We start from the raw sequence: 26,447 nt of genomic DNA, 5'->3' as shown, positions 1-26,447 counted from the left end.
AAAATGCATATTCTTAGGTATCTACAGTGCATTATTCTGCTATTAGAAATGTTATTTAAAAAAACCTTAAGTGCTATACTTACTGTCTTGCTATACTTACTGCATTGCTATACTTACTGCCTTGCTATACTTACTGTCTTGCCATGCTTACTGTCTTGCTATACTTACTGTCTTGCTATGCTTACTGTCTTGCTATACTTACTGTCTTGCTATGCTTACTGTCTTGCCATGCTTACTGTCTTGCTATACTTACTGTCTTGCTATGCTTACTGTCTTGCTATGCTTACTGTCTTGCTATACTTACTGTCTTGCCATGCTTACTGTCTTGCTATACTTACTGTCTTGCTATGCTTACTGTCTTGCTATACTTACTGTCTTGCTATGCTTACTGTCTTGCCATGCTTACTGTCTTGCTATACTTACTGCCTTGCTATACTTACTGTCTTGCCATGCTTACTGTCTTGCTATACTTACTGTCTTGCTATGCTTACTGTCTTGCTATGCTTACTGTCTTGCTATACTTACTGTCTTGCTATACTTACTGTCTTGCTATGCTTACTGTCTTGCTATGCTTACTGTCTTGCTATACTTATTGTCTTGCTATGCTTACTGTCTTGCTATGCTTACTGTCTTGCTATGCTTACTGTCTTGCTATACTTATTGTCTTGCTATGCTTACTGTCTTGCTATACTTACTGTCTTGCTATGCTTACTGTCTTGCTATGCTTACTGTCTTGCTATGCTTACTGTCTTGCTATACTTACTGTCTTGCTATGCTTACTGTCTTGCTATGCTTACTGTCTTGCTATACTTACTGTCTTGCTATACTTACTGTCTTGCTATACTGACTGTCTTGCTATGCTTATTGTCTAGATATGCTTACGGTCCATGCAGGTTCCTTGCTGTTTCCGGGTTCCATGAAGTTTTGACTTTATTGTAAAAAGGATGAATATTTATTAAATGCATTGTTATACTTGTAATAATTTAATAAAGAATACCCTTTTTATAGTGTAACTGTCATTATGATAGCCTTCACAGAGCGCTATTCTTTCAGTAGGATGGTGTAGAGGAAGGTTTCCGTCCTGCCTTTAGTCACTCAGCAACCGAAACTCTGCTGGAGTCGGGATTAAAACTCGAGCCCATTTGATAATTTGACAAGTGACTCAGCCACACTCCACACACCGTCTACCAAGTCTTCCGTATATCGAGAATGTTAAATTAATAAAATATTGCAAACAAGTATTTTTCTTTCCAGTCGCTTAATATTGAAAAATTAAACATTAGAAGTAACAAGGTTACCAAGACAGTTTGTGTGGAAACACAAACTGAAAATCGGTCCCAGAAGTGGTCCACTCAGGCAAAAGGCAGGTTTCAATATTATCAGAAGGAAATTCTATCAAAAACAAATGACTAAGAAGAATGGTGATATAAGGTTAATAGATCTTGTGTGGTGCCCCAGCAGTCCAGCAGACCAAAGGATAGATGTAAGAGAATGTGAAGTTAGATGTGAACCTGGCCTAACTGATGTCTTATAATAAATATCTAATTGATTTAATTGTTTTGTAAAGGGACAATCTCTTATTCCTCAATAAAAAAACATTTCCGGAAAAAAAAAGTAATTCCTTTGGTTAAGTGCTCTCTGTCATAAATGATATCATAAAAATTATATTTCCTACATAGATCACGCTCAATAGCAAGAATTACCAAATGTTTCAATCTATCTACGAGAATTGTTGACCTCAAGTAATTCCTCATTAGTTTGAAGCACGAGAAGCTACTTTCACCAAATTCCACAATTACGGGTATTGCATAATGCTGTTTAGTTTGTTTTTTTTTTTTTATCGCGCATATGATTGGCGTTTTCCATATTGAATGACACCAGAAAATGACAATTTCGTTAATATATTTAGAGAGATTTTTATGAGTTTTCAAAAGATTTTTAAAATTTCCGGAGAGTTCCAGGACTTTTTGCTATATTTTGCAACTTCTGGTGATTTCCAGGAGCTCCTGGTAAATCAGGAGGACGCGGAAAATCTGTTATAAGTTATAAAATGGTTTAATTTAATAATTTACACTTAGAATTATGAAAGTCCTATGAAAGTGCGGGGCCCACAACGGTCGCATAGGCTGCAGTGGCCTAAGGCCTCCCTGCAAAATAGCGGCGTATGCTACGCCGTGGGTCGCCTAGTGAACTTTTATTCCTTTAAAATAATTTATATACATTCCGCAGACCCTTTTCCCCGCCCTCCTTCTTTACTATCATATTATCATACACATGCATCTTTGTCGGAATTCATCTTTGTTGGAATTCATCTTTGTCGTAATTCATCTTCCTCGGAATTCATCTGTGTCTTTGTCTAAAGCACCAAACCAAATTGAACAAATCGCCAAAGCGACATTTTTATTCCAATGATCAGTAGGTCAAACCAAACAACCAAGATAGTGAAAACTATTGACTTAACTCTTTCTCTCCGTAATTATTTACCACATTCTGGTGGAATCAAAGTTGGTATCGTTAGTTAGGAGAGAAAGAGTTAAACATGCGATTATTGTTCTTTAGTTTAGAAAGAAATGGTCTTCATTCTAAGACGTAGTTTTGATGTAGATTTACAAATTATGGTGACATTTTTTGTTCTTCTTCAGATAAACCTTTCTCCCACTTGTCCGCAAATGAAATTTGACCATAGGTCATAAATTTAAATTTAATGTAAAAAAAAACAGCTATTTCTATCGTGATTTCTTAACCTGTTGGGGAAAAAAAAGTTATTATAAAGACTAACGGCTTTTACTCGAGATTAATTGTAATAGAAGGCCTGAACACTGACCTGCAACGTCACAGCCTGTGGGCAGTGATGACCAATATCGTTGCTACAGCACAGCTCTGTACGACGTGGCCTCCATTACCCACGTGGCAGGTCAGTATTCAGGCCTTCTACAACAATTGGTCTCGGTTTACTTTCTCCTAAAAATGTCCGGCACCCATTAGAGCTGGGTGGGCTCAGAGGCGCCCAAAAATCCTGAAATCAAAATCCAAGTCTTCACCTGGTTTCGAGCCGGGGGACCCCATAAGCCAAGCGTTCCTCATTCATATTGATCATTACTACCTTTGTATCAATCTATTAGACTTCAAACATAATAGCTTAGTCTGATAAATGACTGGTCCGTCAAAGCCCTGATATAGATAGAATGTTCTGAATTTTACTGCAAATATTGATTATATCAGCAAAATAGGGCAGCAAAGATTACGTTTACTGAGAAAACTGTTCTCGTTTAATGTTAGTGAAAAGGTCTTGGCTATGTTTTATCACGCTCACATCTGCAATATTTTAAGTTTTAACATGACTGCCTGGTATGGCAATCTGGGCATTAGAAATAAAAATAAACTCCATAGAATTCTAAATGCTGCTGGTAAAGTCATTGGGAAAAAAAAACCATTTGAGCAGCTGTTTGAGACAAACATTCATAAAAAAGCTAAAAAGGTTGTAGGAATAAAAAAAAACACCCTTTGGGTCAGGATTCTGTGATTTTACCATCACAAAAAAATACAAGACACCGATAGCAAAGACAAACAGACACAAACACTCTTTTGTTCCCCTGGCAATCAAATCAATCAATAAAAACAATCTGGTATAAACTTTGTCACATGTAAATTATGAGTGCGTCTGGTGTGAATGTACACTTTGGTTTCTTATAGTTATAATGTTTTTTGTTTGGTGTAATGCACAAATTGTAAGACAAATTTCCGTATGGACAATAAATATTATTATTATATTATTATTATTATTATTATTATTATATTTGATAATCATGTTAGCGTTCCAAAACCCTCAAACGTGGGAATATTTCAAATAGCGTGGTTCTATATTTAGAACTCATCTTGTAGTAGACAATGACGTTGATACTTGCGTTGATAGAGTTGAACAGGAAACAGAAAGACCAGGTCACGTGAAACACATTCTGCTGTTTATCATTGAAACCAAAAGCAGGGTAAAAGATTTCCAAAAATGTGCACACGACTCCTGGACAGTAGCAGGCGATCAGGACAGTGGCCATCATAATGACCAGCATGACAGTTTTCTTCTCACGACTGGACAGCGCTTTCTGTTGGTTCTGGTTGGACGTAGCGCTCTGCCTCCATTTTGACTTCCACTTGAGAGTGACCACTAGTATGGCCGTGTTTATGATGACGACCACAAAAGAGATGATTGTCAGGTAGATGTGGCCGACGTTAATCACAAAACCCAGAAACTCGCTATCCCCCCTGACGGACATACCTAGTTTAGTTTTATTAAGCTCTGGGATGAAGCTGAGGTCCAAGTAGTAATTAGCGAAGAAAGGGAAAAAGAAGGCCAGGTTGATGCCGTAGCAGAAGAAGAGAATGAGAACACGTCTTTCGAACGTGACGATAAGTCCGACCTTAAAAGGCGTCAGTACCGAGAGACATCGCTCAGCCGTGACGTACATCGTGATCCAGCCGGTGATGCGTGTCATGGCCACGTTTGGGTTACCCCCTGTCAACACTTGGATATAGAAAAAGTCCACAGGCAAGTCTGCCTGCTCCAGGTAAGGATTCAAGCAAAAGTTTTGCCAGACCTGAAAGATGAGGCCGAGCAGGTCTGAAATGGAGATGGCGAAGAGGCTCAGGTTGACAGAATTGCGCAGCCCCTGTTTCCGGAACACGGTGATGTTTAGGGCATTGCCCGCGATGCCAAACACGCAGATGGACATGTCAAGGATCACGTGAATGACAAACATGATGACACTTTTGGCGTAGTTGCTTATAAATTGCACTTCAATTTCCAACGCGCACATTGTCGCGTAAGTGTCATTAGTACATGATGAAAGAGTCTGCATTCTGCTTCTAATAGTGAGCTCTCGAATGTGAATGCAGTTGTTGAATGCTGATTATAAATACTGCAGATTACGAATTGTACTTTGTGAATAGAGACTATCATTTGGACAAATAAGTTTTATTTTGACTGTTTGTTTGAGGTATGGGATTCCGAACGATTTTTTTAGTTTTTGAATATATACATCAAAGAGCTGAGACTATAAGAAATCCTCTTTTCAGGATTTACTAATGGATACTCTATACTTGATAAGATAAGACATAGACATTAAAAAATATTTCTGAGATTCTATGTCTGGCATTGCCTATATCACCAAGATATGAGTCATAGTATTAAAGATTCCCTCACTTATTTAGCCAATTAAAGGCCTATGTTAAAGTTCTAAAACGCCTAACAATTTTTGCAAATAAATAAAACATCTGGTGATATTTGAATACTTACGTACGCTTGATGCCTAATAATTATATTGTACTTACAAACAGTCGACAGTCAATCATTAGCTTTGCTTTTATTTTTTTTTTAAGTATAGCTCGGTGGTTCAATGCTTCTAATAAGATGGTTATTAATGCAGTAAACATACAACTTGGACGAAACATGATGTATCGATTAATTTATTAAAAATAAAGCTAAAATAAGATTCGTGTTTTACTTACATTATAATTTCATATTTATCCGAGTACCTTTTTTTTTTTGGGTTGTATAATCGAAGAGAAGTGGGGGTATGGGGGGGATGTCGCAGAAAGAACACAACTTATAATTACAAATATTTCATTCCGATGCAATATATGGCTATGAGAATGAGTGACTCATATGTCCGATATGGGAATGTCAATATGTTTTAATAAATGTCTAAACAAAAATATTGTATAAATCAAATAAATGAAGATGAAGACTTATCTTATATAATACAAACGTTACTTCAAAAAAGAAGATGATTACGTCCTACGTGTCATGCATTTAGTCATGCATATTAACCAATGAATTAAATTCAGCCAAGTCACTGGTTTTCCTGGCTAGCTCAGGCAACCTATTCCATGCTCTAATAGCACTAGGGAAGAAGGAGTATTTGTACAAATTTGTCCTAGCATATGGGACGAGCAATGTGCCTTTATCTTTGTGCCTTTCAGAGTATTTTATTAAATTTTGTTTTTGTATTTGAAGATTATGGTTCAGTGGTTTATGTATAATTGCTACTTGGCAATTATATTCTAATGAAGTGTCAAATAGCCTTTAGCTACCACGTCTAGCACTTGGACTGTTCAAGTTTGGCTTGAATATCAAACAAGGCTACACTCTACCATCAGGTGAAGGCGGATTTATGACACTTTTAAAAATTAGAACAGCGGGCCGAAAGATAGCAGTTCATCTATTAGAGAGGTTCTCTGATGACAGGCCTCCTTTGCATTGCAGTGCTAACGTTTTAGGTGGGACATTGAAGCATAAGTAAGGAACGACTGCTTCATCCAATGACCAGGGAATGTGATCTCTAGAGAAAATATCGCCAATTCTGCAGAGCTACTGCGGCATTAGTCCATCTAGGTGCATCCGTTGTCTCTTGAGACAGAGGGAGGCTTAAAAATTTTGCAATAAATCGTTTAGCATTAATGTATTTGAATCTCTTAATAAAGCATTCGCTTTGGTCGGTTGAAACCATTTAAATTTTAATTATTTTAAAACAATAATAATTTCGGATTTTAATCAATTTGTAATAGTCTGTCTTCCTCTTTAGTTTTAAAGTACCAGGTGACCCAGCCTCGCTCGTTAGATTAATTCGAAGACGTTTAGCAGAACTCGTTTTACAAACATTTCGTAATGACGAGAATGGGGTGATCGGGTGAAGACCACCAAGCCGAAGAGTTCCTTTAGTGTAACTTTAGTTCTAAATGACAATGTACGTGGCGATTATACAGAAAGTCTCGTCCCCCCATACAGTCTAGAACAGCGGTTCTCAAACTTTTTAAGCTCGACGACCCCTTTTTACAATCTCCCACTCTGCCGCGACACACACACACCCTCACACACAGAGCAAAAAAAAAAAGAATAGACATTTATTTTTTCGATGGTCTTTGGCGACCCCTGGCAAGTCGTCAATCGACCCCCGAGGGGGGTCGCGATCCACAGGTTGAGAACACCTGGTGTAGAACAAACCGTAGCTCACGTCGTGTCGTTTTACATTGTAGTTTTTGCGTCCAACTATTGGCCTTTTACTGGCTTGGAAGAAAGTCTTTGAAGTGTAACTTCTCAGATGGTTATGTTCTGACATTTATTCTTGCTATTAGTATATTCAGTATGGATTTGGTACGAAACATCAAATGATGCAAATTCTCTACCTTATAGGGTACAACTCTGTAACAAAGTAAAATAGCCCTTTTTTTTTTCCTAAGAGACTTAAAACATTGTGTTAGTATTCTAAAAAAAAAAAATTTCCGTGGGACATTTCTGTTAAGCCCACCACCTTTGAGCTCACTAAAAAAAAAAAAATTTTGCCTTTGGCATACCTTCGTCCCCGATTAGGGAAACGTGCCATGCCCAGCGTAACTGTCGGACTATAAGAAGACCATCCTTACAGTCCGTACCGGCGTTTGCAGCAACATCGCAGTTTGTGAAGTCTTGTATGTTCACGATGGAGTGCAAGCATATTTGGTGAAAGCGTTCAAGTAGTCTTAGTTGCTTCTGCTTAATACCCATGTCTCAGATTTATATAGAAGGGTTGAGAAAACCACTGATTTTTGTAGGCAGGCGAAGCTATTTATTTAGCCACTCTCTCGCTTGGAGGCGTCCAAAAGCACTACTGGCAGTGGCCCTGACCAGACGGTGATCAACCTCCATTAATAAATTCAGGGGCGTAGCTAGGAATTTGCCATCACTTGGAGGGCCCGGGGGGGGGGGGCTTGACCTCTTTTGGGGCCCCTGCATTTTGCGTAATATTCAATATTTAACGTAAAAAACACTCATTTGGGGGCCCATTCAAGTGGGGGTCCGGGGGAATTTTAACCCCCCTCCTCCCCCCCCCCCCCACACTAGCTACGCCACTGAATAAATTTGAAACTTTGCTTCCCAGATATGGGAAGTGGTCTTTGGCTTTAGGGGGGTTGGAGGTCCCCAATCACGGTGATCTTTGGCGCTGAGTAGATATTATTGGGTCACTTCTGAAAAAATGACTTTCGTTATTCCGAGGACTAAAGTAAAACTAAAAGAGCTGGCTGCGTACCTAGATTTCGTTGACCATAGCGCTCTGTTAAAGCTATAAGAAATAAAGTTACACTATAAAAAGGGTATTCACTATTAATTATTATTTTGTATTTCATTAATATTCATCTTTTTTATTTTGTTCTCTAATAAGGCATAGGCTCTTCCAAAAACGTAGGCAATTATGGAATTAAATTATGTTTTCAGTGTTTTATAAATTGTTTACATTTTAATTGCGGAAATCCGTGTATGTACCTTTTACCTTTACAAGGTTGATAGAGCCTACAATAAGATGGTGCGCAAATGTTTGATAAGGTCTATTGATTCATTAAAAGTTTTTCATGTTTGCAAAGAAATGTTTCAGTGTAGTGCAGTAAGCCTAGTGGTGTCAAGTTTTTTTTTTTCCCTTCTTTCTTGCTGTGGGCCTAGTGACGTAAGAGGTTTCATGTTTTTTTTTCCCTTTGACGTCCTATGGAAAATTTTCATTCATAAAACATTCTAGCCAAAATTAATTTTTCGATAATGAAACATTTTCAAACTGATGTAACGGTCGACTTCGAGTTTTCCCTTCGTGGACAGTGAGTCGAGAATTGTTTTTTAATTTATTTACATATACCTTGAAATTTTAAAGAAAATCGTTAGAGCCTTTTTTTCGAAATAAAATTATATATATATATATACAGGGCGTACCGGCACCTTTTTGAGAAAATGATTACTCTTCTTGTATTTAACGTATATTATTATTTTTTAGTAGTTTAAGGTTAGGCAATCAACTACTGAGTACCGGCACCTATATTTTTTTTTAAAAAAAAGCACTTTTTGTATATTTGTATTTTTTGTATATATTTATGTATATATACATACACAGCAGAATTGTTCGCTTAAGAGTCTTTTACCTTTAGCTTTACTTATGCCTTAGTCTGTTGGACTGTTGGGGCATCAGGCAAGATTTGTCGACCGTCTTTCTCCATTCCTTCCTTTTTTTTGCCTTGTTTAGAACCTCTCTCAATGGCAGGCCTGTCCATTCTTTAATGTTGTCCTCCCATCGCTTTTTCTGTCTGCCTCTTCTTCTTGTACCTGGCACTGTTCCCTGAAAGAAGGTCTTGCCAGCCCCGTAGATCTTGTAATGTGGCCATAGAGTAGACGCTTAGGAGTTCAGGATAAGATAAAGCGGCATCAGCCCACTCTCTCTCTCTCTCTCAATTTTTCTAAAGTTTGTCTCTCCGTGTCTCTCATTACCTCTTTTTTTTTTTTTTTCAATTTTATGTTTCTCTTTTCATTTCCTTTTTCATAGTTTTTCTTTCTCTCTTTTTAGCTAATAGCTTTTTATAACTTTTCTATCTACTTTTGTCCAAACACGATCTAGGTCTCTGAGATTGTCTTTTTTTAAAATCATTTTTAGCATCCCCCCCCCCCGAAAGGGGAAAAGACGCTATTAGTTTTGTGTGAAATGTCTGTCCGTCTGTCCGTACGTCCCGTTTAGATCTCGTAAACTAAAAAAGGTAGGGAAAATCCGACATCATAATATTTTAGTCCATTCAAAGTTCAACGGCTACTTTTTTTTCTTTTCTAAAAGCGAAAAATCTATTTTTTAAAATCACTTATATAAGCAGTTTTTTCATGAAAATACACCACTTTTACAACTATTCACTATTAATAGTAAAAAACACGGGAGGCTTTAGTAGTGGAAATTACTATTTACCATATTGTTAACACATTTATGCAAATGGTTTTAGACTTTTTGTTAAAAAAATATTTTTTTTACATTTGTATTGCTAAGTTATGTAAGTTATGTCCTATTAACTACTATATTTACCAAAAAAAAATGTTTACTTTTTTTTAAGAGAAAAAAAATCTATTTAGTATGCATACAAGTTAAGCATAATTTAAAACAACAATTAATAAGTAGGTTTTCATATTATCAAGTGAACTGCAGTGCTATTTTACAACCATTGAACACTCAACTAGAGGAACATTTATTTTTTTTTGCGGAAATGTTTTTTGCTTTTTTTTTTTAAGTTTTGAATAAGAGATTGACCGTTTACAAAACAATTATCCGTTATAAGACATCAGTTTGACCAGGTTCGCATTTAACTTCTCATTCACTTTCACTTATCCTTTGGTTAGCTGGACCGCTGGGGCACAACACAAGATCTGTCAACCTTCTTTCTCTATTCTTCTCTGTCATTTGTCTTTGATAGAGTTTAATTCTGGTGTTCTTTCTGAAAATATTGATTCCTGCCTTTTTACCTGCCTGGGTGGACCACTTCGGGGGCCGATTTTGAGTTTGAGTTTCCACTCAAACTGTCTTTGTAACCTTGTTTTCTCTTACTTTGGTTCTTTTTCTCTTTTTCGCTCTCGTTTGCGTCATAGTGTTCTGCCTTCTCTCTCTGACACCGTTTCTCTTTGTTATGTTTTCCTCTTCAGCTCTTCTCTTAGACCATACGTTCTTTGTTTGTCTCTTTTGATCTGTTTGGTTGGCAGTTTATTGTAGCTCCTATATCAAGCTATTTTATTGCCTCTGTCTCTGTATCTGTCTATCTGTCTCTATCTCTCTGTCTTTCTCTCTGACACTTTCTCTTTATCTCTCTTTCTGTCTCTCTCGCGCACAAATCCACACATCTACACAAACTGACATGAATGAAAGTTTCAAATGTATGTTAATTTATCTTTGACATGATCTAAGCATCAAAAAATATCTAAACTAATGATCAGTACTTTTGAACATTATATATGGTTAAATCACGCGTAGAAATCAGACATTATCTAGATCTAGGTTTGGTTGACTTAGAAGCATTTTTAAAACACAGAAAATGACGGTCTTGTGAAGATAGTAGATGTTTATAAAAAGTAAAAAAAAATGTGTTGACTTGTAATTACTACAGCTATTATAGCACAGTGCAGGACAGGCCATTGTCCTGTTGGCTCATATTTCTCGCGGCTATGGCCAAATTTTGATTCACGGTGCCCCCGCTGCGGGGAAAGAGAGGAAACCGTGCCTCATACTCTGTTTGACTGCCCCAGACTTGTTGATCTCCGTCTCGACAGGTCAGGGAAAGCCAAAATTCTTGACCTGTATGGCGACATTTATGCTCTACGCAAGACAGCAGGGTTTCTGTCCAGGGCTTTTGCAAGAGAGGATCTGAGCCTCTCAAGCCCTCACTCTAATGGAGTTGGATGATGATGATGATGAGTTACTGCACATTTGTTTTTATAATTTTCTTATTAGTTTCTTATCACGAGTTTTCGGTTCATTTGTGTACCATCGGAAGATAGCTGGAGCAGAATAGAACATAAAATGTTGGTTAATAACGCCGTGTCACTTGTCCGACTCGAGTCATGTGACACAATGAATATTTGTGGGCTCAACCAATCATGCTGAAGTTCTGAAATCATCCAAATAGAAACATGTCAGAGTGTCATGTATCACTGTGTGTCATGTATCACTGTGTGTCATGTATCACTGTGTGTCATGTATCACTGTGCATTCGTAGAGAAGTAATGAGTATAACAAAGACTGTAGTACATTCTATTGACACGTCTTGATCCTGTAACAGTTTTTTTTTCCCATGTGACAGATTCATTAGGAAGCTTTCAGTGCATCGTCAGTAAAGAGTACCGGTACTCTGTCAATTTATCTCATCCCGTGATAGAGATGATGAAGTAATCTAGTTGTTTCGTTGATAGAACTGCTGATTGGTGCTGGATTTACTTATATGGGCAACATAAGCTATAGCACTTTCTTGGTAACCCCCCCCCCTCCCGTATAAGACAAGGTTCTATTGATATCTCACAATCATTTAAAAGAAAGTGCAAAGGAAATGTTAGGTGATGTTGATTATAACATGCGAAATGTCAGTGGGAGATTGGATTTATAAGAGGACCCATATCTAAAGTAGCTTAGGTAGCTAAGTAAGTCTAGATCCGGTGACATATCCGATCCTGGTGTTGATACAAGTAATATAGTTTAAGCAATGGTATAGATGTTCACATTAGAACTATAATTCGTTTATTGGTAGATGTTGAACACTAAACACAATTATAGTAATGTATTTGTATTTCATTTGATATTGTCAACAGTGTATTGTTATAGACTTTGGCAGAGTGAGATGAATGATTGACATCTATTTTGTATATTTTTTGCAGTATTATGGCCAAGTGATGTTCTAGGACCTGCTCAAAGTACGCAGATTAACTCGAAGGATAGCGCGTCATCACAATCTCTTTATGTGACTCAAGACTTTAACTGTGGGGAGCTATGAAAATATTCAGCCAAACAGTTCCACTCTTTCCAAGCTAAAGCTGACTTTGCCACGAAACATAAACAAACAAAATCACCTGCCAAAGTCACCTGCGAAAGTCACCAGCCAAAGACGTTTGTTATCCTTGGCATCTCTTCGACATTGATTTGAGCCTCTAGGGTAATGAAATTATTTTAATGTTTCCTGCTGTCTGCCCAGCTGATTGATTTGGTGACTAATTATAGGCCCAGCATTTTCTTTTAGATCGCATCGGTTAGATCGAAAGCTGTACCAAGGCTCATGATCACTTCATCTCAAGTCTGGGAATACCCAATGGAAAAGAATCATTGGGGCACAACCATTGTCTCTTGACACAGAAGAAGCCAAGGACCATGTCAGGAAAGATCAATCGTTAGTCAAACATTGAGATAACAGTACAGGACTATAAGTAATAGATACACAATCATTGTTCGAGTGTAATTGAGACGTTAGTTGATTCTATTTACAAAATAATTGTTCATTTTCATAAATTCAACCTTGTAAAAATTGTTGAAATTCTTTAACAATACTAAGGCTTGTCTTTGAGTCCAAATATTAATGAGGAATGCAGTATTTCCCATGGCCAGCTCCAGCTTCGACCTACATATTTTTACCTGACTCAGGCATATGATTATATCTGTGAAGGCTTGCTAGGTACACATTAATCTAATTCACAGCAAAACTTATGATTCTATCTGTGATGGCTAGCTTGTGATAAATTGAATGAGACATTGAAATGTGTTGAATTCGGCTATATCTCATCATTCAAGTTTTCTCTCTCTTTGTATTGTGAAGTTTCATTGTGTTCCATTCAAATTAGTTGGTATCTGTGACGCAACTATCTCTTTGCGCATGCCCAGGTCCTCACTTTTAGCGTCATGTTTATAATAACTGTGATTTGAAATCTTAATACTGAATATCTAATTATCTTTGAGCATTTGGAAAAGAAGAATGATACCACCTTGCTATAGAGAACGGCATATCGAAATGCCGAGTTTTGAATTACAAACATGTCGACGTATGTCAATGCCTAAGCAATCATTATCTTCCTTCAAATTGTTATTTTCATAAACACATCATCGAGGTTTAAATTAGCTGTTCTAAAAATATAATTAGTTTAAAATTATGAGGGAAACGTGTTTTTTATCTATAAGAAAAGTTTTAAATATACAAACAGATAACAAAATTAGGCCTATGTTTAGTTACATCAATATTTGTGTGACTCACTTAATGAAAAAAACGAACTCATACAAAGATACAGAGAATTTCGACGATTAATAAATAACTATATATACATTGTAGAAGGAGAAGTCTAGAGTACATTGTTATTATTGCATGTGGAGTGCCATCGAAGCTTATTTATTAACCATCTTAGGGGTATAACAATAAAAAAAAACACTTGGGTCTATACATTTCTTTTATTGAAGAAGACACTGAATTATGAATGCATGAAATTCAAAGCTTCAATGATTCTGCAGACTCTGTTTACTTCAAGAATAATATTGTGTCTTGTGTTGTGTTAGTTTTGTGTTGTGTTAGTCTTGTGTTAGTCTTGTGTTGTGTTAGTCTTGTCTTGTGTTAGTCTTGTGTTGTGTTAGTCTTGTGTTAGTCTTGTGTTGTGTTAGTCTTGTCTTGTGTTAGTCTTGTGTTGTGTTAGTCTTGTGTTAGTCTTGTGTTGTGTTAGTCGTGTGTTGTGTTAGTCTTGTGTTAGTCTTGTGTTGTGTTAGTCTTGTGTTGTGTTAGTCTTGTGTTAGTCTTGTGTTGTGTTAGTCTTGTCTTGTGTTAGTCTTGTGTTGTGTTAGTCTTGTGTTGTGTTAGTCTTGTGGTTACGTTATATTAATTTAATTTAAAAAAAAGAATGTGTAAACTTTATAAATGATTTGGTTGACACATAAGACTCAACAGTAGAACTGAAAGGATTTACAAGCCTCTAGCAATAAGTGGGTATGGTCTGTTCTGATAACTTTGTTCTGCTATGGACGTTGTCCAACACTTCGGTCTGTATCGGTGACACTGACCAGGAAGTGGACGAGATGGACTCAGACGAGTTCATTAGCGACTTTGCCAGATTTGTAATTATATTTGTCAATCACGTCATCCTTGATATGTGTGTGTGTGTCTTTGGAATTGTGGGTAACTGCCTTAACATAACAGTGTTTCTAAAACAAGGATTGCGAACGTCCGTGAACTTGAGTCTGTGTGCCATGTCGCTGTCAGACCTGATCGGTCTCATCTTCCAGGTCTGGCACAACTTTTGTCTTAACCCTTACTTGGAACAGCTTGACCTACCCGTCGATTTCTTAGAGGTGCAGGTCCTGACAGGCGGATGTCCGAACGTTGTCATGACGCGGATCACTGGTTGGGTCACCATGTTCATCACAGCTGAGCGGTGCCTCAGCGTGTTGACGCCTCTGAACGTCAGACGCATCGTCACGTTTGAAAGAAGCATGGTCATTCTTCTCTTATGCTACAGTATAAACTTGGCTTTCTTCCTCCCGCGGTACGCCTATGACTACTTGAGTTTCATCTTCTACCCAGCGTTGAACAAAACAAAGTTGGCCATTGGGGTCAGGGACGGGGAGGAGACGATCGTCTTCTTTCTAAACTTGTCTCATTTCTACCTGTCCATCATCGCGTTTGTTGTGGTCGTCATGAACACGGCCATCCTTGTGGTCAGTCTAAGGAGGAAGTCCAAGTGGAGAAAGAACGTCGTCTCCAACAAGAGCCAACAGGATGTGTTATCCAGCCGCGAGAACAAAACTATGGCGCTGGTCATAATGGTAGCCACGGTGCTAATTATCTGCTACACCCCTGGCGTTGTCTGTGCCTTCCTGGAGATCTTCGACCCTGATTTTAGTTTTTATGCTAAGCAGGAAAACGTGTACCACGTGACCTGGTCTTTCTGCTTCCTGTTCAACTCTATCAACGCAAGCATTAACGTTTTAGTCTACTACAGAATGAGCTCTAAATATAGATCTACACTTCTAGAGACTTTCCCGATGTTAAAGGGCAAAAAGGCTAAAATTTGAGACCTTAAAAAAATGCTTCCGCGTGTCTGAAGAAAAAGTAGATCTCTAGCTCTGGTTGGTTTTGATATAAATTATATACATTTAAATGTTATGTTTGTAATCACTTATTCATTAACCTTTCATTGAACTCCTTCAGTCGTAGAACGACTATGGTTCATCTCGAGCACTTCCTCGTGTGGCTGTGGAGCCCTATTTGGAGAGACACTCCCGTCCATACATATCGCAGGTTAATTAAGATGACTTTTGCTTCCTTATAGGAGAAGTAATCTATATTTATTTATATAGGTTGTGATATAATTAAATGTATCTATCTATCTATCTATAAAATTTACATATCTATCCATCTATCTATCTCGGCTCTCAATTTATGTTGGATGTCTGCATCGTCGTGCGGCCTGCATGTACACTGTCGATCGGTGGTCTAGATGGTCCCGGGTTCATAGCTTTATAATCTGCCCGCTGGCATCCCTCGTCACCCAACGTGAGGCTTGGACTAAGAAGTAGATTATCATCAGCATAATCCTCGTGCAGTCTCAGATGCGATAGGCAGGCCACATCTAAAACAAATAGAAGATTCCCGCATCCCTTAGAGACTAATTTATGGACAATAAAAGAAAGGGAAGCAATCATAAGGTGGAGAAAGAAAACGCGTCAAGTACTAACTCAAAGCTTCTCTGGAAGCCTTCAACATTAAGCCTACCAGCTGGAAGATGGAAGCACATGACAGAGCATCATGGCGTCACGCTGAAAAAAAAAAATGGTGCACCAATTGCAGAGTTCAAGTGAACAGCGCTGGCAGAAAAAAAGGCGTCAGAGAAAAGAGTCAAGGCGACTGACATTAGCTCCAGCTGGAATAACCTGCCCAGTGTCCAGTCGAACATTCCGGCTCCACATAGGTCTCACCAGCCACACGAGGAGGCATAAAGCTTTTAACTCTCTGGATGAAGCAATTTGTAATCATTGTCTAACAACGATGGACTTTTCATTTTATGAACAGTTTTGTGAACCACTATTCGAGTTTCTCCATAGAATATTATTTCCACTCAATTTCCAGGCCTTCATTTTAACAAAGTTATTTCGAGTAAAATCATGTAATGTATTGATGTAAAGCTTGAAAATTGTAAATACAGGCCTGCACTGACATACATATTTTAGTTTCAATATTGGTTTTAAAACGATTGAATATTTTTGAAAAATTTAATAAAGAAAAGCAAGCCTTTTATTTGCTTAGAAATATTAACCTAGTCATTTTTTTGTTTGTTTGTTTTTGCGTAGTGAATATATTAAAATTTTATTGATATTTAGCGTTCTTTTTTTTTTCTATGGGCCGCACAAGTACCAACAAATCAAATAGCAAGTCATCCTCGGGCCGACCCTTTGAAATGCCGGACCTAAGACACTGAAAGGTACTATCAACACTGAATCGCTCATCTGGCGAATGTTTCGTTTTTTTGTTTTTTTTAACAAAGCTTATATCAACTCTGGGTGTAAATCTTGTACACATAATTTCTACCACTTCCGATTACTGGATGAAGTTGAAACTTTTCACAAAAAGAGAGACGGCGAACGATTGCGTCAGATTTATTTTTTACTTCTAACTGAATAGCGAGAGAGAGAGAGCGAGAGATGGAGAAAGATTGCTTCAGTTATTTTTTCCTTTTAACCGAATTGCGAGAGATGGAGAAAGATTGCGTCAGTTATTTTTTTCCTTCTAACTGAATTGCGAGAGATGGAGAAAGATGGCGTCTGTTATTTTTTCCCTTCTAACCGAATTGCGAGAGAGAGAGAGCGAGAGAGAGAGAGAAAGGAGGAGGGAGGTAGCCAGAGGAATTAGAATAAAACGTTGCAAAGCTGTTTCTGAAAATGTAAAGAAATGAATAATTGAATGTGATTAAATCATAGAATTTTTTTTCAACTCTTTTCTTTCATGGCAACAATCAAGATATTTTAGGATTTATGAAATACCCAGATATTGCTATTGATAGTTTGCACTTTCTGAATTGACGAAAGCTACAAACAAACAATTAGTAATTGAATAAACATGATTAATTTATGTATTGTTCCTTTCATTCAATGAAGTTACCGCTAAAACTTACTACTCTATTTGCGCTCTGATCAAATCGAACTCAAGTCTCCAGGTAGATAGTCCAGCAGTAAATAGGTCTAGCACTAAGCTACAAAAATAGGTCATTTCAAAGTACAATGCATACTATTCATTATTTACCAGCCTTCTAGCTCAAACGACCTGCTCGAAAGGAACACAAGTTTCTACCTGAAACCCACGTCATCTCCATTACTGATAGAAACAAATAAAATATGTTCCCCGAAACAAAAACAAATAAAACATGTTCCCCTTAACAGAAACAAATGAAATGTGTTCCCCGAAACAGAAACAAATGAAATGTGTTCCCCGTAACAGAAACAAATGAAATGTGTTCCCCGAAACAGAAACAAATAAAATATGTTCCCCGAAACAGAAACAAATAAAATATGTTTCCCGTAACAGAAACAAATAAAATATGTTCCCCGAAACAGAAACAAATAAAATGTGTTCCCCGAAACAGAAACAAATAAAATGTGTTCCCCGAAACAGAAACAAATACAATATGTTTCCCGAAACAGAAACAAATAAAATATGTTTCCCGTAACAGAAACAAATAAAATATGTTTCCCGAAACAAAAACAAAAAACAACGTATGTTTTAGAGTGTGCGTGTGTTTCTATGGTGACGGTGGGAAGAGGTTAGCGATTGACTGTGAATGATGCATTGTCGTCAGCGGTCTTGGGACAGACTACTCCAGACTTAAAGGTTTTGTTATTGCAGTGAGTTTTAGATTTTGTTAAAAAAAATATATTTTGTAAAAAAAATATTAGTACTAAAATCTAGTACATTTGGGAATAGTGGTCGAGAGGCTAAGTACGCTTGAACTTGGCTAGTCTTGGCTACCTATGAAGGGGGCTCGAGGTTCGACATCCGACTCGAGCAGAGTTGTGTTTACTGAGCGCCTAAAGGCAGCACGGAAAAACCTTCTCCCAGATACCCCCCTCACCCCTTCCCCACACACACACACTGGTCCACAAATGAGATATGACCGTAGCGCTCTGAGCATGCTATAAGCATGAAAGTGGCGCAATATAAAAGCTATGATTATTATTAGTTTATCTCAGATCAACTTTCTTTTGTCTATATTGTAATAAAAAAACTATATTTAGTATTGCACACAAAGAAGTTGCTAAAGTGATGCAAGTTTTATTAGTTAAAATTATAACACCCCTACAGCGGTTTAGTTGTCTACCAACAGTTAGGCTGTGCAAGACCACGACCGATAACAGCAACGTATCGACCAGTTATTCACGTATTTCTAAAAATCTCAACGAGAAACAGCCGAAGGTAACGAAACTACACTATGAATCAACGAAAACAGAACATTGGGAATTTCGAAACCTGAAGATACACTTGTCAGGGGTTCTAATTATATGTATGCTTGGCTCTTGTTCTTGTGTTTCTTAACTTGGCTCACTAGGGGTTTCACTTATACGAACAAAAATTACCTGATTCTTAAATTCTTCAATTCTTAAATATTACAACTAAGAACAGTTATACTTCAATACACATCGACTCGATCTCCAGATCTCATAGACTACAACAGTGATATTTTTATGTCCAATATAGCTCAAATAATGCACAATAAATATTAATATTAATAAACAAACACCAGTCCAGGAAGTAAACGTCCAACCTTCCTGGACCGGGAGCAAGACCTTACTGACTTAACACATTCTCTCGCACATTCAACGAAGACTTAATCACTCAGTTCACAACACGTGCAACACTTTGCATTCATAACAAGGGGATACAACAATCATACCAAAATATCAAACTAACATTCATTCTCGCCTTACCTCCCCCTGACAACACTCAGTTTGTTATTCCCAGATAGAAAGAACAAGCTATTCACTCAGTGGGGAGGACCAATGTTTAGTTACTGAAAAAATCACATATGTAGCCTACGAAAAGTAAATCAACAATGGCACAACACCATACACACTGTAATACAGAGGAAATCAACAGCAGGAGTTTTGAATTCCTTATGCAATACAGACGTTACTTCGAATAAGAAGATGGTTACATCAATATGCTACATAAATATAAAGAAGATTAACATTTACAACAGGGGTTCTCAACATGTGGTTTGCGACCCCCTTGGGGGTCGTCAATGACCCTCGAAAATGTGGGTTGTTATTGTCTACTCTTCCATTGCTGTGTGAGGGAGGAGGGGGTCGCGGCAGAGTGGAGGATTGTAAAAAGGGTCGGCGAGCATAAAAGGCTGAGAACCGCTGATTTAAAAGAAAATGAAAATGAAACTCTACAAGACAATGCAAGATAAGCGGAGTATTCTTCAAGAAAATGAATCGAATGATACAGAGCTTACAAGATACACAAGAGCTTAAACGATACACAAGAGCTCACAAGATACACAAGAGCTTAAACGATACACAAGAGCTCACAAGATACACAAGAGCTCACAAGATACACAAGAGCTTACAAGATACACAAGAGCTTACAAGATACACAAGAGCTTACAAGATACACAAGAGCTCACAAGATACACAAGAGCTTAAACGATACACAAGAGCTCACAAGATACACAAGAGCTCACAAGATACACAAGAGCTCACAAGATACACAAGAGCTTACAAGATACACAAGAGATTACAGGATACACAAGAGCTTACAAGATACACAAGAGCTCACAAGATACACAAGAGACCTGTATTTCAACAAACTGACTTTAACAATTTTCCTACAAATTTGATATATATATATATATATATATATATATATATATATATATATATATATATATATATATATAAAGAATATAAAAGAATACCCATTTGGTAACACAGTGAATTTACTGAAGATTCCATTAGGATTGCGTTTATGTATTTTAATTACGATACCAGTGTTGGTGAACCGGCTTATGCAAAAGTCATAGACGAACTTCATTGTGTAAGCCGACTAAAATGACTCTATGGAAAAATAAGCCATAGAAAGAAATAAAAAGAATGAGAAATAATAGACCATCAGCTTCATAAAGTATGAAAAAAAAATTAAAACCTTTTTAAAATACCTCTACTCAAGTTACAACTTCATGGAGGATGGAAGTTGGATCCTGGCGCTGATATTTAACGACTGGCTAGAAGTTGATGTATATCGCTGAGAAAAGAATTTCAGCTCGTTGGCCGTTATAATTTTTCTAAGCCAAAATTAATAAATGTAACTCCGGTTAGAGAACTTGATTTAGATCTAGATCAAAAATCGGTTTTTGAATGGACAATCGCAGGGATTCTCAACTTGTGGGTCGCGACCCCCTTAGGGGTCGATTGACGATTTGCCAGGGGTCGCCAGAGACCATCTAAAAAATGGATAGTTTTGTCTATTCTTCTATTGCTGTGTGTCTGAGCGGGGGAAGGGGGGGGGTCGCGGCAGAGTGTGATATTGTAAAGAGGCGTCGCTGAGCTTAAAAGGTTGAGAACCGCTGGACTATCGCGTTCTGGAAAGGAAGATCGCTTTTTCGTGAATTTCCGAATGCAAGGCTTTATTGATTCAAGAGTTTCATACATTTATGTTCCGGGTCAGTTTGCAAATCGTTTTCTAAGTCTGGTTCTAATGGCCTTTCAAAAAAAAAAAAAAATTAAAGCTCCCCTTTCAGACCTTGTGATCTATAGAGCAAATGATGTAAAGGTCATCTGTTTCTGTGGTTCACGGTTAACGAGGGTGTCATGTGGCCAGCGCAACGACCAACCGCCTTTACTTTTCCACAACTAGTGTCAGGAACCCATTATAGCTATGTGACTCAGAGGCGCACCAAGATCCCGAAATTAAAAAATCCCAGTCTTCACCAGCAGTCGATCCGGTTCGGAAGCCAAGCACTTTACCGCTTAGCCACCGCACCTCTGGTCTTTTAAACAGCTTGGTTACGTAGATCTATTATAGATTAGGCCTACATCTAGATCCTAGATATAAAGTATCTAGATTTAAATCTAGTTCTAGATGTCTATATAATGAAAGAACCAAGAAATAATATATATATATAATTCTCTTTTTCGCTCAAGAGTTTGGACGAGAAGAAGAAGTAAAGGAAAGATCACTCTTTTATTTCTGCGGATAGAGTTATCCCACGAACTTTACGAGCCTTGCGCGTAGCGAAGTCATACAGTATATCATAAAATTTTTATTTCCTACATAGATCACGCTCAATAGCAAGAATTACCAAATGTTTCAATCTATCTTCGAGAGTTTTTTACCTCAAATAATTCTTCATTAGTTTGAGTTTGAGGCGCGAGAAGCTTCTTTCACCAGACTACACAATTACGGGTAATGCATAATGCCGTTTTTTAGAGTTAGAAGACTTAAGGAGAAGGGCAGTATTTCACGTGGCTACGCAGTCCTAGCTTTGACCTACATATTTTGCTACACCCGACGCAGACATTAACGTTGTCTGCAGGTAGTCGGTAATGTTAATGGAGGTTTCTTACAGAGACCGAGAGGATACACGTTCGAGGCCAAAAGAAACTCTACTGACACGTAGACAGTGGCAAGAGAACATTCCATATAAATCTATCTCTATACTCTATACACTTTCCAATTTCTATTACTGGTGGCTTGTTTCTCTACTCTAGTGCCTGTATCGAACTATCAAATCTACCCTTGAGCTAATGTCAACACTCTCTATCGATAAGTATTTTTTTTCCTAACCATCAGTTACCCCCCCCCCCTCCCCAGTTGGCAATACTGAAATCAAAGAAAAGTTGACAACAAAAAAATTGACATTATTTTGTAGTCATTAGTTTCCTGGAGTCGTTGATGACTAAACTCGATCTATACACAATATTCTATTGACACTTAGAAAATGAACGCCAATTATTCGGCATGCTGGAAGACTTAATTAATTTTGAGATGACCCGTGGCTGTTGCTATGTATAGCTATAAGCTAAATACTAATAGAAGTGGGGAAATTACCTGATGATGTCATGCGTAACTTAATTTAGCAATGAAGTCTAGTCACACTCACAACTCAAATGTCTCGTAAATGTTTTCAGGCTATTATTGATTTTAAAAAGTCGTTAATTTCGTGTCAAATAGTCTAATCAAACGTGAAAGCTTTCTTATAAAAAGCATTAGATACATATTACTATTAGAATATTTATGAAACACTGGTTAATTAAAAAAGAAACAGAAACATATTCTATTAAAAACTAGAAAAATATTATAGGAAAGAAATACAGAAAGATGGGATTGTTTAAAAAGTTCCTTTAATAAAATGTAAGAAATATAGTCTTTTCAGAAACCTATATTTTTACATTAAATAAAATACATATAAGGATATTAAGGTAGTAAACCAATGTGTGTTGCATTATTATTAGGAGAAGCATGTATTATGATAATGCATTAAATCGTAGTAATATTATGTTATTGTAAAAAAAAATTAAAGCTTTAAAAAAAATGAATTTTTACTTAGAAACGCGGAACGACTCCAGTCAAAAAGTATTTGCATACAGCAATAGAAGTTCATTAAACCAGACCACAGGTAGTGGTGAATTATTGGGGGACTTTGCCAGGTCATTGTTTATCTTAGTCAACCACGTGATCATCAGCACGTGCCTCTGCCTATTTGGCATTGTGGGTAACTGCATCAACATCTCTGTATTCCTGAAGCAGGGTCTGCGCAGGTCCGTCAACTTGAGCCTCTGTGCCATGTCGCTCTCTGATCTGTTCGGGCTCCTCTTTCAAGTCTGGCACAACTTCTGCCTAGACCCGTATCTAGATCTGGCGGATCTCCCGGTTAACTTTATGGAGATCCAGTACCTGACCGCTGGCTGGCCTAATGTCATCATGGTACGCATAACAAGTTGGATTACCATGTACATTACAGCTGAGAGGTGCCTGTCTGTGTTGACGCCCCTGAAAATACAACGCATTGTTACTTTTGAGAGGACTGCTGTCATACTTTTATTTATTTTTCTTTTGAACGTATCGTCATTTTTGCCGCTCTACTCTTCAGCATACTTCAGTTGGAACTTCAACCCAAGTCAGAACAAGACTACGCTGGGCGTCTCCTTCTACTCGAACAAGCTTATCATCGAAGGCATCATTAATCGCTTTCAGGCTTCCCTGGCAATAATTGCATTCGTTCTGGTTGTCCTCTTCACTGGAATCCTGGCCATCAATCTAAAGCGGAAGTCGAAGTGGAGGCGTGGAGTCACTTCCAACAAAAACCAGCAGGAGGCCCTGTCCAGCCGCGAAAGCAAGACGGTTGGTATGATTATCGTGGTGGCCGTCGTCCTCATCGTCTGCTACACGCCAGGAGTGACCTGCTCCATCACCACGTCCTTTATCCCAGACTTCGGCATCACGGGCAAACAGGCCAACGTGTTCCACGCTGTCTGGTCCTTCTGCTTTCTCTTCCACGCCGTCAACTCCAGCATTAACGTACTTCTGTATTACAGGATGAGTTCTAAATATAGAACAACTTTGAGAGAGATTTTCCCGATGCTAAGAAAAGAATTGACAAACGGTACATCACAGACGTTGGAAGTGACAATCAACTAGCAATCTAGGCATGTTTTTGTTTCAATCCTTTGTAAAGCTTATTTCAAGTATTTTACCATACTTGCTGTGCTCCTAAGAAAAACAATCTGAAATTAAAAAGAAATAAAAACTTTTCTTTAATTATAAAATATGATTATTTATATGCCAACCCAAATGATAACCACTGGAAGACAATAGGTAGAGAAATATGCAACTGGAGAACATAGTCGATGGTCGCTGTACACAAAATTCAGACCAAGCTTAACTTCTGAATATAGTCAGTTGTAGCCAAGCATTTTGTCACACAAACACATTGTTATTAAAAATAAAGATACTGCATTTACAACAATGACTCTTTTAAAAACAAATACCATTATTATCATTATCAGACTTTTAGAGGTGAAAAATACATACATACACTTTGAATACAACAGTGTCTTTGTGATATCGTTTGAATGTTATTTCATTGTCTTTTGATCTTTTTTGGATAACGTTTGATACGTAACCTTACGTGAAATAAATATGTATGCGAAAATAAACAAGACAAAAAGTAAAAAATACGTTCGTAAAAACAAAACTTATATAGGGGAAAGGACCGCACAATTACTGTCATCTCTCTATACCGTAACATTTATCTTTCTTTTTCAATAAAAAAAAGAAAATTAACTAATCACCACTTATTGAATAACTGAAATACAATTTATGTAAGTAATATGTAATCATTAAATGAATAAGTAATTAATAAATTAATTAAATTGATTCCTGTGTTATTATCGACAATGAATAATTGTACATTGTTTCAACTTGGTATGAGAATGGGAAATGGGAGAAATAACGAGTACAAGTTTCCACCCAGACAGACAGACAGACAGAGTGAGTTGATATAATGTTACTGGCACAATAAGGGACAAATAGGCAGACTTTTAAACGTCACAAACTGATTCTTCTTTAAGGGGGCCTCTAAAAGTCGTTTAATATATCTTATCTTATAAAATACAGACGTTACTTCAAAAAAGTAGATGATTACGTCCTACGTGTCATGCATCTAGTCATGCATGCTAACCAATTACTTAAATTCTGCTAAGTCACTGGTTTTCCTGGCTGACTCAGGCAACCAATTCCATGCTCTAATACTAATAGCACTAGGGGAGAAGGAGAACTTGTACAAATTTGTCCTAGCATACGCAACAAGGAATTAAACGAAATCAAATTTAATTGGTTTCAATGTGTTACCACGGGAACTAACTGCCTGCATGTTCGTCTGGTATATCGCTCTGGCTTGTCGTCTCAATGGCCCGGGGTGTTATCTAATGTGTGTGTGTGTGTGTGTTTGTTTGTGTGCTTCTATCCGGTCATTACTATGCACCTCAACTAACAGGACACCACATGAACGACTTCTTTGGTTCAGCCGGTGAAGTGGTTCCGGGACATCCTTGCCAACATGATTGACCAGTCCTGGTCCTGTCCTGCTGAAGAAGAAATTTAGATCGTCTAAATATGATCCCATAACAGAAGAAGTTGATTTAGTATCATGCAACCCTCAGTACGCTGTTATCCGAACACCAAACTCCTACAGCGGATTAGTTGTCTACCAGCAGTTTGGTGCTACAAGTCAACGACCAATAACAACAATGAATTCGATCCCTGCCACCCTACAGCCTCTGCCGTCCTGTTGAATGTTTGGTCTAAGATGTAATAATAAAAATAGAAATAATAAAAATAGAAATAATAGAAATAATAAAAATAAAAATAGAAATAATAAAAATAGAAAAAATAAAAATAGAAATAATAAAAATAAAAAACAAAAATAAAAATAATTAAAAATAGAAATAATAAAAATAGAAATAATAAAAATAGAAATAATAAAAATAAAAATAGAAATAATAAAAATAGAAATAATAAAAATAGAAAAAATAAACAAAAAAAATAATAAAAATAGAAATAATAAAAATAGAAATAATAAAAATAGAAATAATAAAAATAGAAATAATAAAACGTAAGGAAAAAATGAAAGAAACTGATGTAGTAGGTTTTAGTGTTTTGGATAGTAATGTTGATGATTGAAATGTAATAAAGAAAGAAATCAAAGATTTACTAATTCAAACTTAATCTTGTTAGTTTCAATTCAAATTAAAGTAGTAATTTAGACTCGCTTTATGTATTTAACATTAATATCATAAGTTTATCATATGTGTATTCGTTTACAAAATATGATATGCAGATATGCAAATTTTTTGCAGTCGAAATGTGCTGGCTTCTTCAATTAGATTTTCGAAGTCTAAAACATAAATTCGAAGCACCCATACTATCAATATGTAGACAATACTCAATGCGTTGAAATTATTGATGCTCCATTTAATGGTAAACTTATACCGAAATGCATATACTAGAGACTAGAGTACTCTGTGGCGTAGATTGCGTATATGATGCACCGTGCGGCCCGCACGATCCGCACATTGCTAGCTACGCCTCTGATTGTAGTTGTTTTATGTGAATTAGTGAAT

General features: G+C 37.1%; 3 protein-coding genes across 3 annotated transcripts; 2 read left to right on the top strand and 1 right to left on the bottom strand.

The window, feature by feature from the left end:
• Window positions 1-3,809: 3,809 nt before the first annotated feature.
• LOC129924731 (neuropeptides capa receptor-like) lies at window positions 3,810-4,811 on the bottom strand. Its single transcript, XM_056021238.1, has one exon. The coding sequence runs from the start codon at window positions 4,809-4,811 to the stop codon at window positions 3,810-3,812; it is 1,002 nt and encodes a 333-aa protein (XP_055877213.1).
• A 9,453-nt stretch (window positions 4,812-14,264) lies between these two features.
• LOC106074085 (growth hormone secretagogue receptor type 1-like) lies at window positions 14,265-15,347 on the top strand. The gene has a single exon (XM_013234808.2). It carries the CDS (start codon window positions 14,265-14,267, stop codon window positions 15,345-15,347), a length of 1,083 nt encoding a protein of 360 aa, XP_013090262.2.
• A 7,927-nt stretch (window positions 15,348-23,274) lies between these two features.
• On the top strand, window positions 23,275-23,964 carry LOC106074086 (neurotensin receptor type 2-like). Its single transcript, XM_013234809.2, has one exon. It carries the CDS (start codon window positions 23,275-23,277, stop codon window positions 23,962-23,964), a length of 690 nt encoding a protein of 229 aa, XP_013090263.2.
• The last annotated feature ends 2,483 nt before the right edge of the window (window positions 23,965-26,447 follow it).

The sequence above is a fragment of the Biomphalaria glabrata genome, chromosome 2 (genome assembly GCF_947242115.1).
Source record: "Biomphalaria glabrata chromosome 2, xgBioGlab47.1, whole genome shotgun sequence".
In the NCBI taxonomy this organism is placed as follows: domain Eukaryota; kingdom Metazoa; phylum Mollusca; class Gastropoda; family Planorbidae; genus Biomphalaria; species Biomphalaria glabrata.
This window is presented reverse-complemented; position numbering and strand designations above follow the sequence as displayed.

What these genes read in the sequence shown, in the direction of transcription:
- LOC106074086 (XM_013234809.2), top strand. Translation starts at nt 23,275, where the DNA reads ATGTACATTACAGCTGAGAGGTGCCTGTCTGTGTTGACGCCCCTGAAA.
- LOC129924731 (XM_056021238.1), bottom strand. Translation starts at nt 4,811, where the DNA reads ATGTGCGCGTTGGAAATTGAAGTGCAATTTATAAGCAACTACGCCAAA.
- LOC106074085 (XM_013234808.2), top strand. Translation starts at nt 14,265, where the DNA reads ATGGTCTGTTCTGATAACTTTGTTCTGCTATGGACGTTGTCCAACACT.